Source organism: Dendrobates tinctorius, unplaced genomic scaffold (assembly GCF_039654945.1).
Source record: "Dendrobates tinctorius isolate UK_male_01 unplaced genomic scaffold, ASM3965494v1 ptg000250l, whole genome shotgun sequence".
NCBI classification, from domain to species: Eukaryota; Metazoa; Chordata; class Amphibia; order Anura; family Dendrobatidae; genus Dendrobates; species Dendrobates tinctorius.
The window spans coordinates 35187429-35201836 of NW_027361917.1; the positions used below are offsets into that span (position 1 = coordinate 35187429).

The 14408-nt window shown below is 41.6% G+C and overlaps 1 protein-coding gene across 4 annotated transcripts in view; it reads right to left on the bottom strand.

Annotated features, from left to right (window-relative positions):
• Positions 1-14408, bottom strand: part of LTBP1 (latent transforming growth factor beta binding protein 1) — a 492758-nt gene that overhangs the window by 318256 nt on the left and 160094 nt on the right. For all 4 annotated transcript variants that reach the window (XM_073557607.1, XM_073557605.1, XM_073557606.1 and 1 more), the window contains exon 4: positions 8501-8679. In XM_073557607.1, coding sequence (XP_073413708.1) covers positions 8501-8679 — 179 coding nt within the window. The remainder of the gene's footprint in view (positions 1-8500; positions 8680-14408) is intronic.

The following is a 14408-nucleotide window of genomic DNA, read 5'->3' on the forward strand; positions in this document are numbered from 1 at the left end:
CACAAACATACAGACACACATTGTCATGAGCCTATGCAGGAGCATTAACAGAACAAATGTACATAGGCCATAACCAGACATAAACTGTTATTTAAAAAAAAAAAAATAAAAGAATTAAAAAAATGGCCGATAGATGCTACTGTGCAGTTGCGGGCAGTGCCATCTCGGGGGTGGAATTTTTTTTTCTTCTCTAGTAAGATGGCGCCGCCAGTGCATGCGCAGTAGCAGCTATCGGATCACTACTATATACACCGATAGCTGCTACTACACAGGCGCGGCGGGCGCCATTTTCAATTTGATTTTTTTTTTCCTAGCTTAATAACATGAAGAACAGGTACTAAAACTCGGCCCTGGCTAACACTCATTGTCAGAGCTATCTTATGATGCATGGCTGGAGGTTGTTGTTTGTGGTTATTTCAGTAGGTGATTAGTAGATTTATTTGTGACTGTTGCTAAGTTTTGAGTTTGTGATAATTCTCTTTCTTCTCCTACTTTTGTTTAACCCCATCCTCCACTCATCGATGCATTCCCCTGTTATATGTGTGTGTATATTTGTATGTTTGGTATTATTCGTTACCCCTGTTTGTATTACCTTTATAGTCTGGTAGGTGTATTACGGCACACTACTGCTCCCCTCTTCCTTGGATGGGGGAAGGGTACAGACTGAGGGTGGATACAGGAGCTAAGGCAAGGTATGTGGCCCGGCATCTTCACCATCAGAAGCAATCTGGGGAACAACAACCCCTGGTGTTAGGGAGAGGGAAGAGGCCCCTGGTCCCAGGACACCGACAACAGAGTCGTGACACTAGCAGTGAATGCCCTAATGCCCTGTGCTGTGTATGTGCCAGTTGTAATAGCTTGTGATAAATTTTAAGAAGAATAGAAAGCTTCCCAAAGGTGTACTGTTAGAAATTGAAACTGATTTCAACAATGGATTCAATACTCAAAATAAAACAAAAAAACCTCAGGTAGTTGAGATTTTATGTATCTGACTTCGCTAAAGAGCACGCACTAGCAAGAATAATATAGTATATAAGTATTAAATATCAGTTTCCTGTGATTTAGCCATAAGCCCACACCTGCCAGTGAGCTCACAGAGCGCTACATCTTCAGGCCCTATGCCAAAAGACAAGAGTTTTACATTACAAATGCGGACTGTCTTTCCTACCTGTCCTAACATTACCTTGTGATAATACATAAAATGTTACTTAAATATGACAATGACATGATGTATTAAAGACTTAATGTCATTTCAGTTAATATGGGTATAAAACACTCCATGGACGGCTCCAGTGACGAAATTGCTGCAAGGCCAAAACTAATTTCCCTTTGCTGGGTATTTTTGTTTGTCTATGTCACATCCAAGTCTGTCATACTTGGTAGTCCCGTCAGTAATACTTGATTTTATACAAGTACTGCTTTTGAGACTAGTTTTATGCATATATGACAGACAGAGGAAAAAATGTTTTCATTTTCTCAGTTCTGGTAGTGAAAATTGGTTGCGCATTTCACCTCATTAATCTTCGCACTGAGAAACATTGATGAAACCAGCTTTAACATGTAAGAAACAGACACATTTATTTACTTTGCGCAATGATTGTGATCACCTACATCACTCCAGTCCTCATTCCTATGCTCGATTTCATACACCCCCACACTCGGGTCAATTTCAAAGGAAGCCAATTATCATGTCATAATCTCTTTGGAGTGAGGGAAGAATCCCATTAAGACAACAGGAAAACATAAAAATCCCACCAGATGTTACAGCTGGTTAGATTCAAACCCAGGACCCCAGTTGTGAGAGGCAAAAGTGCGTGGCAGCGTTCCTTAAATTTGTGGCCTATGGTGAAAAATATGAAATAAAGACAAAGTAAGGCTATGAGCGCACGTTGCGCATTTCATGCGTTTTTGCTGCGTTTTTTTTCCATGCGTAAATGGTCCAAAAACGCAATGGAATCCTTATGCAAGCTTATTCAATGCCAATCCTGAAGTGTTGTGCGGGTTTTTTTCTGCAGCATGTCAATTCTTTTTGCGTTTTTGACCCATTGAATGCACAGGAAAAAAAAGGATGCAAAAACGTATTTTTCCGCAGCGTTTTTGCTGCCAAGAGATGCAGAAACCTTGCAGAAATTTCTGAACGCAAATACGCAACATGCGCACAGAGCCTCAAGCCTATGAAAAACTGCAGGTTTCAAGTAACTTTTCAGGAAAAAACTGCAGTGAGGGAGTTAGGAATAACACTATTTCTGGCCTTTATATGACTTGCATTTTTACTGGTTTTCCCCTCTGCAGGCTCTAGCTCTTAATTTGCAATTGATTCTTAGCTGGTGGAAGAAAAAAGCTGCTATAAGCAGCCTAATATACAGAGAATAATTTCTATTCTTCATTCCTTAGTCAGCATAGAGGCAGATGCAGCAGCCCGTAGGAAACTATACAGCAGTACTGAGCACTGTAGATGTGCATCCAGGTCTGGAAGGAGGTTCAAGACTTGACTGAAAGATCAGCACAATCTTTTGACTCTCCTTCTGCATTTTTCTCACTCTGCTCATCATTCCTCCTCCCTTCATTCTCCACAAAATCTGACAGGAGGTATAACTTGACAACTCACTGTGCTGTCAGTCTGTGTTGTGCTGACAACTTTATCTTCCAAAAGGTACGGGAGAAAACAAGGGGAACTGCTACTTTGGATCTAATCCTTATAAACAGGGAGGAAATGGTTGAGGAGGTAAAAGTGGCTGGGGCCCTAGGAGGTAGCGACCATGCTATTTTAGAGTTTTGGATAACTAGAGGAGGAAGACCTGTGAAGACTCAGATGTCAAGGTTAGATTTCAGAAAGGCAAATTTTAAGGGATTTAGAAAGAGAATTGGAGGGATCCACTGGCTGGATATCCTTAAGGACAAAAATGTCCAGGAAGGATTGGAAATCTTGAAAAATGAAATTCTCAAAGCACAATTGTTAACAATTCCGAAAAGAGGGAAGAATAGGAAGCGTTTAATGAAACCAGGATGGATGAACACAGAACTTAAGCACATGCTATAAAGGAAGAAAGAAATGTTTATAAAATGGAAAGAGGGAGGCATATCTAAAGAAGAATATAATGCTGTCTGCAGAACCTGCAGGGCATGAATCAGATTAGCTAAAGCTGACAATGAATTGAGGCTTGCAAGAAATGTCAAAAGCAATAATAAAGGATTTTGGGGATATGTCAAAAGTAAAAGAAAAGTCAAAGATGCTATAGGATTTTTACAGGATGAAAATGATGAAATGGTAAGACAGGATGTTGAGAAGGCCGAACATTTAAATTCCAATTTTGCATCTGTTTTCTCTCAGAAAGGAAATGTAACATCAACTATTCTTCACTGTCCTATTAAGGGAATAGAAGAATCCAGGATATCTATAAACAGAAAAATAGTGAGGAAAGACTTAGCTAACCTAAATTAATTCATGTCTCCAGGTCCAGATGAATTACACCCCACAGTATTGAAGGAGATATCAGAAGAAATGTTTGATCCCCCCTACATAATCTTTGAAAATTCTTGGAGAACAGGAGAAGTCCCAGAAGACTGGAGAAGGGCAAATGTTGTTCCTATCTTCAAAAAGGGGAAGAAGGTGGACCCAGGCAACTATAGACTGGTGAGTCTGACTTCTATACCAGGAAAGATCTTTGAACAAATTATTAAACAACATGTATTTCAGTACCTGGATAAGAATGAAGTGATTAAACAGACTCAGCATGGGTTTGTAACTAATAAGTCATGTCAGACTAACTTAATTTCCTTCTATGACGGAATCACTGATTGGGTGGATCAGGGAAATGCTGTAGATATAGTATATCTTGACTTCAGCAAAGCATTTGACAAAGTATCTCACACAATCCGTATTGAAAAAATGACTAAGTATGGAATGGACAAGGCAACTGTTAGGTGGATTCATAATTGGCTTAGTGATCGGACCCAAAGAGTGGTCGTAAATGGCTGCACATCCAGTTGAAAGAATGCCTCAAGTGGGGTACCACAGGGCTCTGTCCTGGGCCCTGTATTGTTCAACATCTTTATCAACGATTTAGATGAAGGAATTGAGGTTAAACTGATTAAATTTGCTGATGACACAAAGCTAGGAGGGATAGCTAATACTAGAGAAGAGAGAGAGGATTCAAAAAGATATAAATAAACTGGAGTAGTGGGCAGCAACTAACAGAATGGTTTTTAACAGGGAAAAATGCAAAGTACTACATCTGGGCAATAAAAATGAAAAAAGCATTTACAGAAAGGGAGGAATAGGCCTAAGCAACAGCTCATGTGAAAAAGACTTGGGTGTACTAATAGATCACAAACTGAATATGAGTCAACACTGTGTGCAGCAGCAAAAAAGGCAAATGCAATTCTAGGATGTATTAACAGAAGCATACAGTCTAGATCACGTGAAGTCATTATTGCCCTCTACTCCTCTTTGGTCAGACCTCATCTGGAACACTGTGTCCAGTTTTGAGCACCACATTTTAAAAAAGACATCAACAAACTGGAGCAAGTTCAGAAAAGAGCGACCAGAATGGTGACCGGTCTGCAAACCCTGTCTATGAGGAAAGGTTGCAGGATTTGGGAATGTTTAGCTTGCAAAAGAGAAGACTGAGAGGAGACTTAATAGCTGTCTACAAATATCTCAAGGGCTGTCACATTGTAGAAGGATCATCTTTATTCTCATTTGCACAAGGAAAGACTAGAAGCAATGGGATGAAACTGAATGGGAGGAGACACAGATTAGATATCAGAAAAAACTTTTTGACAGTTAGGGTGATCAATGAGTGGAACAGGCTGCCACGAGAGCTGGTGAGGTCTCCTTCAATAGAAGTCTTCAAACAGAGGCTGGACAGACATCTGTCTGGGATGAATTAGCGAATCCTGCTTTGAGCAGGGGGTTGGACCAGATGGCCCAGGAGGTCCCTTCCAACTCTACCATTCTATGATTCTAGGATTCTTCACCAAGACAAATTTGCGGTATTTTTATCAGAGTGGATGGTGAGTTGAGAAGGCAGGGTGGAGAAGAAGTGGCTCAAAAATGTAGAAAGAAGCAGAATCCTTTAATATAAAATATTAAAAGATATTTGTCTGTTCTATTGGTTTATGCCATGTTTATTGAAATACAGTCCAAACTTGAAGGGTTGTCTACTATCGAAAAACATTTATGAATAGCTCAGCTGTGCAGCGAAAAATAAAAACAAAAAGTATATTTAAATCACAGACCAGCGGCATTCCTCTGATGTCTGTGCTGTCTCTGCTTGCATTCATGTGATATTGTTACAGGTGCTTCTCACAAAATTAGAATATCATCTAAAAGTTAATTTATTACAGTTCTTCATTACAAAAAGGGAAACTCATATTATATAGAGTCATACAAACAGTGATCTATTTCAAGTGTTTATTTCTGTTTATGTTGATGATTATGGCTTACAGGTGCACAAGCAACCGGGATAACCACAGTCTTTAAAGGATTGTTAAGAAAAGGCCATTCAAATATTTGGGGGAGATTCACAAGGAGTGGACTGATGCTGGAGTCATTGCTTCAACAGCCTCCACACACAGATGTATCCAGGACATGGGCTACAAGTGTCACATTCCTTGTGTCAAGCCACTCATGACCAATAGACAACGCCAGAAGCGTCTTACCTGGGCCAAGGAGAAAAATAACTGCACTGTTGCTCAATGGTCCAAGGTGTTATTTTCAGAAGAAAGTAAATTTTGCATTTCATTTGGAAATCAAGGTCCCAGAGTCTGGAGGAAGAGTGGAGAGGCCACAATCCAAGCTGCTTGTGGTCTAGTGTGAAGTTTCCACAATCAGTGATGGTTTGGGGAGCCATGTCATCTGCTGGTGTAGGTCTACTGTGTTTTAACAAGACCAAAGACAGCGCAGCCGTCTACCAGGAAATTTTAGAGCCCTTCATGCTGCTCTCTGCTGACAAGCTTTTTGGAGTTGGAAATTTCATTCTCCAGCAGGACTTGGCACCTCTCCACACTGTCAAAAGTACCAATACCTGGTATAAAAACTACAGTATCACTGTGCTTGATTGGCCAGCAAACTCACCTGACCTTAACCCCATAGAGAATCTATGGGGTATTGTCAAGAGGAAGATGAGAGACACCAGACCCAACAATGCAGATGAGCTGAAGGCTGCTATCAAAGCAACCTGGGCTTCCATAACACCTCAGCAGTGCCACAGGCTGATTGCCACCATGCCACGCTGCATTGATACAAAATGAGCCCCGACCAAGCTGGTGTTGTAAAGTATTCTAATTTACAGAGAAAATGTCTTAGGGGTTTTCACTGGCTGTAAGCCATAATCATTAACACTAACAGAAATAAACACGTGAAATAGATCACTCTGTTTGTAATGACTCTTTATAATATATGAGTTTCACTTTTTTGTATTGAAGAACTGAAATAAATTAACTTTTTGATGATATTCTAATTTTGTGAGAAGCAATTGTATGATATTTGATCACTGCAGCTGCCAGGGAACACAGTGCCAACATGGAAGGAACGGCACTAGTCCAGAAGGTAAGCATGAAGGGTTTTTTGCGTTTTTTAGGCTGCACAATAAAGCTATTCATAATGACTTTGTCCAGCAGTGGACAAACCCTTTGATAGCAGATTAATCTAAAAATATTATAATAATTCTAGATGGTCAAAAAATAATCTCTTTTAGAACTGAAGATTTAGGAAATGAAAGTAAAAGTGTACAAACAGGACCTTTCACCACATTTTTCATCTTGAACTATGTACAGGAAGTATTAGTGGCTGCAGAGTGGAATAAAACTTTTTTATACTTTGCCTCTCTATTGTGGAGGAGTTAGATAGAAAAGTTTGTAATGTGACACATCAAGACTCTGCTGTACTGTCTCTCCACCCACACTGTGTCATGCAGGAGGTTAGTCCAGGATATCGGCGCTGTATCATTACATCAAACACACTGACAAATCTAAGCCACAGTGAGGCATGTTCTAGCCTTTTGGTATTGCTGCCTGCTTATGATTGGTCTGAAAGAAGTAATAACAATAATAACAATAATAATAATCTCTTTATCCATATAGCGCCACCATATTCTGCAGCGCTTTACACTTTGCACACATTATCACACACTCCTAGTGAAAAGTGTCTGATAACACTTGGACTTAAAAAAAAAAGTTAACACGTTAGGTACCAAACAGTTTAATTCCTAATATTTCCGCAACAAAATATAATTAAAAAAATGTAATATTTTGCTCTGCAGCGACTATTAAATATTGCGTCTAGTTTAACATAAATCATTTGGTGAAAGGTCTTCGTTAAACTACATTAATCAATACATTTTAGGCGCTGAAAACTGAACCGCATAAGTACTATGAGGGTACAATAACACCAAGAGTGTTGAAATATTGTCCTCTTGAAGTTATGACAATCATTCTGCTGGATATTGATTGCGCTCTAAAATGTATTTTATGGTAATTAAAGCGAATCTATCACCCCATTTGAGTGTTTTTAGCTAATATGGCCATACAGGTTATATAAAGCTGAAACTAGTCATACCTGTATGCCTTCTGGATGATGCCTTGTTCATTAAAAATCATCTTTTTTTATTTAATCTTCCAGGCTATGGGACGTATGCTGCCTGGAAGATAACACTGCCTCCTCTATCATTCTATTAGATTTCTCCCATTCCCTGTTTGCGCTTGATATCAGATGCGTGGCCAGAAATCTCGTGCCTACGCATTCTGCCTGCCATCTCTCCTGTACAGTCTTCTGCCCTTCGTAGGACAGTGACTTCAATTTTCTTGTGCACGGGCGCTGGAGAGTCACTGTCACTTTCAGTCCCAGTGTTCCTCGGCGCTCTGAAAAGTCTAACTTTTCAGCGTGCCAAAAAACACTGGGACTGGAAATGGCAGTGACTCTACAGCGCCCGTGCACAAGAAAATTGAAGTCATTGCCCTGAGAAAGGCAGAAGAGTGTACAAGAGAGACGGCAGGCAGAATGCGCAGGTGCGGGATTTCTGACCGCACACCTGACGTCAATGGCACGCTGTCAAGAGAGGGGAGGAGAAATCTAATATAATGAGAGAGGAGACAGTCTTATCTTCTGGGAAGAATAAGCCCCATAGGCATGACTAGTATCAATCATCTATAAACTAAATTATAAACCTAAAATGAGTGAGGCCGAGATCACACATGCGAGAAACACGGCCAAGTCTCGCATGTTAACACCCGGCACTGCCATTGGCACTCAGGAGCGGAGTGTTCAGCTGCATGTATTGCTATGCGGCAGCACGCTCCACTCCCGAGTGCCGGTGGCAGTGCCGGGTATTAACATACGAGCCTTGGCCGTGTTTATCGCATGTGTGATCCTGGCACAATAGTTTATCTCTAATTTTGACGCCCAAGTTACCAAATCATCTTTGTCCAATATAGCTTTAATACATCTTGTGAAGAAACTACAATACCAATAAGAAAGTTACAATAATACAAAACTTACAGTGATGTAACTGTGATGTTAGGTGGTCCAGGCCATTTGCTCTGAGGGGAAGTGATCCTTCCGTGGACTGTTCACCCAGGAGAAGTTTCTTGGAGTTCGAGAAGTACTTTGGTTTAATCATGAACTGCTGTGTCTGTCCATGCTGGAGGTTCATGGTCAATGTCTGTGGTGGTACCATCCTGTTCAAGACAACGAAGACTTCTTAATCATGTTTTACTGCATAATAATGATTTCTAGAAGAAATTAAATTTATTTTGAACATACCTACATTTTACATAAGGGTATATGCAACACTATAAGACCACAATGTAGCACAGATCCTAAAAGTGTCTCTAAGGGTGTGTGCACACGCTGCGGATTCTGCTGCGGTTCCGCAGCGGATTTGGCCGCTGCGGGTCCGCAGCAGTTTTTGCTGCGGTGTACAGTACCTTTATTCCCTATGGGAATAAAAAACCGCAGTGTAAACGGTGCGGATTTTTCCGCGGTTTTGAAACCGCAGAAAGAATCGACATGTCAATTCTTTCTGCGGAATACGCAGCGGTTTCCTATCTCCACAATTGTGGAGATGGTGAAACCGCAGGGCCAAACCGCAGGATAATCCGCAGATAAACCGCAGGTCTTTTGTCCTGCGGATTCACCTGCGGATTTTACAAAATCCGCGTGGCCAAATCCGCACCCCATTCCGCAGCGTGTGCACGTAGCCTAAAATCCATTCATGAAGGTGGATTATGAACACACGCCTAGTCTTCTTTGTCACAACTAAGCCCGGACACACATGGAATCCTTAAAAGAAATGTTATGCAAAAATAATCACGCTCATAAATTTTATACTTATTGGGAGCTGGTGTAGGGATTACTTTTTCTCACAATGAGCTATAAATTCTCTTTTTGCAGACACGTTAAGGGTTCGTGCAGCTGATAATATAAGTTGAATGGATGCTAGCCATCAATGGGGCGATGCACAAGTCTGATCCTTTTCCTTGGACCAGGTGGTCCGAAGAAATAAAATTGCAGCATACACAATTTGTCCTCCAAGAACCTCTATGGGTCAGTGGAAAAAAATCGGACAGCACTTGGATCACATCCTAATACAGTCTGATTTTCATGGACTGAACATTGTAGAGAGTGGAGAAACTTTTTTTGCATTCTAACCACCTTCAAAAAATGGAATCAAATTCTGTTCAAACTCTGATAAAGAGTCTGATCAGAGTGTGGTTAGTATAATAGGACAAATTTTCTCAGATGTGGAGAAAATGATCTTGTGACCATGCCCTAAGAATGAGGGTAGGAGTTTGGCTATAGACAATTTATGCAATGAGCGATAATGCCATAGGCTCTGTATTGGCATCTGTAGACAGACAGAACATTACAATGTACCATGAATGTATGCATAATGTCAGATGTTAAATAATATGGTGCTACATGGTGATACAATGTGCGGAGACAGTTGTGAACACATCAGTTTTAACTTTTGCATTTTGTTCTACAGTTAGAGTCAAGTCACTTTGTGTTCTTCTAAGAAATTCTGATAAATGATTTTTCCTTCCATTAGGCTACAGTACGCCTGTATGCACATACTGTCAAAGCAACCATTCATGCAAATAGAAGAAAATCACTTCATTCCTAGTGTTCTAATCACTCACAAAATACCTAGGCCCCTTTGCAAGTAAGGTGCACGCTTCAAGCCAAATTGTTGTCCACATGTGGTCAATAAATCTAGCAAAAATAATGTAGGGATCTAGTTCAAAACACTGTAATGTATTTTTTGTTACTAGAAATGAAACAAATTCCAGCTCACCGGTAAAGACATCTTGGGAATCGGAGCATGGAGACGCCGTGTCATAAAGAATTTACTATTTTTTCACTCTATTGTGGAGCTGGACTGCTTTTTCGTTGGAATTTTTTGTTACTACACTTACAAAAAACAATTCATCAAAACAATTTATCTTAAAAATGTACTGTATATCTCTAAGCAGGACCCATCACTGCTCCTAACAAGTCTTTTATAGTAAATACTTGTATTTTCTATAGAATAACAATGCCAAGGCATCTTGTTTTCTAGCTCTGCATTGTATCATTACTTTTCTACCTGCAAATGGGTGTGATCAAATGTTATGACACTGGCAGTGGTGACTGGACAATTCCCAAAGGGCAACACCCAATTGTAAATGTATTCGTAAATCTCTAGTAAAAATAACAGAGGAATGGTACAATGCAGATTTGATTGAATTAGCATATCATGCTTGCACCGCTGAGCACGTTTTCTCCTGGTTTCTTATTCCACCTCCTCTATTCTAAATTTCTGTATTGAGAAAATGAGACACAGACACAGGAACAGGTCAAGAGAACCATTTCTGAAAGCAACCATATGTAGCCTAGAAAATATTGGTCCAATTCTAATTACTGGTTATGTCTCTCCAAGTCTGATCTATCATTACAGTATTCCTGGAGGGACTTTTTATGGACAAGAAGACATGCAGTGAATATATACAGTAGCTGAAGGCAATACCATGCAGAGAAAAAGCTGAAAGGACCTCAGTCTCATTCATGGGCTCAATCGGGGTTTTTGGATTGCCGGAAGAGCATGTTCGGAAGAGCATGTTAAATGCTGCTGTCAGAGTTTGACAGCGGCATTTAACAGGTTAATGACGCGCCCCGGGGTACTCGGAGTCGGGCCCGTCGACTTCAATGGGGGACGGCGTCATGGCGGCTGGGACCCGGTCTGTGGCCCCAGGTGGTCAATGGCAATAATTTGTGTGGTATTTAAGGAGATGGGAATAAAGTTTATGGCTGGTTAAATATGTGACGCCACCTGTGGTATTCTGGTCAGAGGTGACCAGCGCTGCGGTGTTGCTTCTCTGGGATGGATGTTGGGCGCAGCTATGATGTTGTAGCCCTCCACAGGTAGGGCTGTAGTCCCAGGGCAGAATAGATGAAGTTGTTGGTAGGGTTGTGGTGAGGAGTGGAGGAGTTGCGCAGAAATAAAATGGAGGACACAATCACATGTAGTTCAATGGGCTTTACTCACAGTCTGTCTGCAGTACAGATGCCCGTTTCAGTGCTGAGTCCTCCAGGTCAGGGGTCCAGTAAACTTCCAGGTAGATGAGTACACCCCTCCAACTCTCCCTTTCAGTATGTTCCTTCCTAGGCCATCTCACTGTACTGGCTTCCTCTCCTTCCTCCCTTTCCAGCACCTTCACAGTCAGCGTCCCAGGTTAGCTGCCGCGGATCCTGTCAGAATTCGTCATTCAGGCGGTTCCTTGATCCTATGTGGCCGCCTTTCGGGGAAGGTAACTGTGGGATTCGCTTTTGCCCATACACCAACCACAACTGTCAGCTTGCTAGATAAGTTCGTTGTTTACTTTGCTAGTCTAGGGGTGAGACCCTTCTGCGACTTATTTTCTTCCCCCATCTGATAGCAATCAGCGTGGGACTCTAGAAATTCCATTCTTTCCTCCCGGGAGCTTTCCCTCCCAGCCAATCTGTCCGGCAGCTCCTCCTGACAGGATCTGCTCCAAGCGCATCCTTCCACCTGCTCTCCCCCTGAGGGAACTCTCTCAACTCCTTTCAAATCTCCCACGCTTTCTCTAAGCTCCGCCCACTCACTGTTCCCATTGGCTGCTCTACTTCACTCCACTGTCTAAGCTCCTCCCCATTACCTACCTCCCCCACTAGCTCCCAACACCCTTCCCTAGCCAGTCTGGGATGAGGCCCTCCTCCCGTAGGGTACGCCCAGGTGCCCTGACAAGCTAGTGTGTGTGTTGAATGCAGTGTTAAGAGAGTGGTGAGGTGCCCCCATCTTACCTGGTCGTGAGATACCACACCTCTGGATGAGGTGCAGTACCTCTGTGGCGACTGGACCCGCAGGGGCGCCACATTAATAACCACGGGTGGATCGCAATTTCACCCGTGGCTGTTCTGGGCACATGTCAGCTGTTCAAAATAACTGACATGTGCCAGGAAAGATGTGGGCTCATTGTGGAAGCCCACATCAAAGGGAGGGAGTCCGACATCGGCGTTTTATTACGTGTGCTGTCAGAAAGGGGTTAAATAAAGTTGTGGCCATTTTGCCAGCCAAAATAATGCATTTGTATATTTATTCCAGTGTCTCGGTTTACTGTAGCTATGGTAGTTTTAAGATGGAGCGGGAGTCTGTCCCTTATCCAAAAGTCAAGCAAGCAGGAAAATGACAGCTAGAAAGCTTGCATTGCTGCAGCTCCACCATCTATACCATGGTAGACAGTGAAAACTTCCTGCTAGTGAGTTCAGATGAAGAAGAGATCTACAGAACAAAATGCTAAGTTCTGAAGGAAAAAAAGACTTCAATTGGGTATTCACATCTCCAAGATGCTATCCCAATATGTAGTTAGTGTAATAATAACAATATTAGCAAATACCTCCAATTAGAAATGTAATATAGTTCTTCTGATTGACTGTCCCTTTCCTCATCTGCATGGTATTGCAGTAGCTTAGGTATCCATGGTTACAATCGCTAGAAATTAACAAACTCACTATATGAGTAGTCATACTGTAATGACCTGCACATGGGGTAAGAGAGATAGCGAATCAGAAGAACTATACTACAATTCTAATTGGAGGTATATTGCTAATATTATTATTATTATTATTATACCTACTATACATTGGGATAGGATCTTGGAGATGGGAACACTAATTTAATGCGATTGTCCTCATATTTTTTAACTGCCTAAAAGTAGCTATCATTACAAAAAATAAATAACACTCACATGCTAAAATTTTCAGTTGCTTCAAGACTGAATTCCTGTGTTCCCACCGATCTTTGTTATGACCCTCCTGTGATGAGGTGCTGACCGATGAAGATGATAATTGTCCTAAGCTGTGATGCATGCCTGTATGGAAAGACACTGTTTCCGACAGTGATTGGCAGTAGCAATCGTGCACATGGTCAGTAAGGCAGGGCAGCTGGCAATTTACCAGGTAAGAGTTATAATGTTATTTTACTGCAGTCCATGATTCTGGGCAATTTTTTTAAAATACTTGGACAACTCCTTTAACGCAGGCTCTAAGTGCTTGGTCTCAGCCCTCTTTTCTTTTTCCATTAACCTTGCGCTACTATGTGATCCTGTGTGCCACGAGCAGGCACTGTACACAATAAAGATAGACGATAGTGTGCCAGCACTGACACTGTGTGCGCACACCTTTTCGCCTCCTGCAGTGTCAGTGCGGAAGTGCAGGGTTTGGGATTCCTTTCAGCCAGCGCTTGCTCTGGGGAAGGTCGCAGTATTTGATTGATGGGGAGGAATAGTGCAATGAGACTTTGGCCACGGACGAGTGCACCGAGCAGCTTTCATCCACATATGAAATAAAACCGTTTTTCTGTCCAATCAAGGTAGTTACAGCTATACTGCAGGTATGAGTTTTATAGAGGCAAGGTCCCTCATAGGACTGTACAGTCAGATTAAATCTGGTTTTGGCGGTGACCGATTCCCTTTAAACAAAACCTCCTGTGTCACTAATGGGTCACTGCTAAGCCAAATTCTCTTCCAATGTGAACTGCTTATTGTTATAACTGTACGCTGATCCTGAGACTACAACATAACAGGAAACTATTAGAGAATTCCTAGAAACATTGCTTAAATCTGATACGAAATCAGTAGTTGTTCCAAGAGTGCAGTGTGACACGCCTGTAAAATCGACGCTATAAAAAGGAACCATCAGCCTTCTCCTAATGAAGCCAGTTTATAACAGAAAGCAGCAAACTATGAACAGTCAGAGCCATGAAAGTGATATATATGCAGATGTCAACACAAAATAGGCTCATGGGCTGCTAATTAGCGCATCGAAAGCTGGAACGGGAGCTACATAAACAGATAACCAAGCTGATATAATCCGCCTGTCAGAGCAAACGTGAGGAGTACATAGTAGC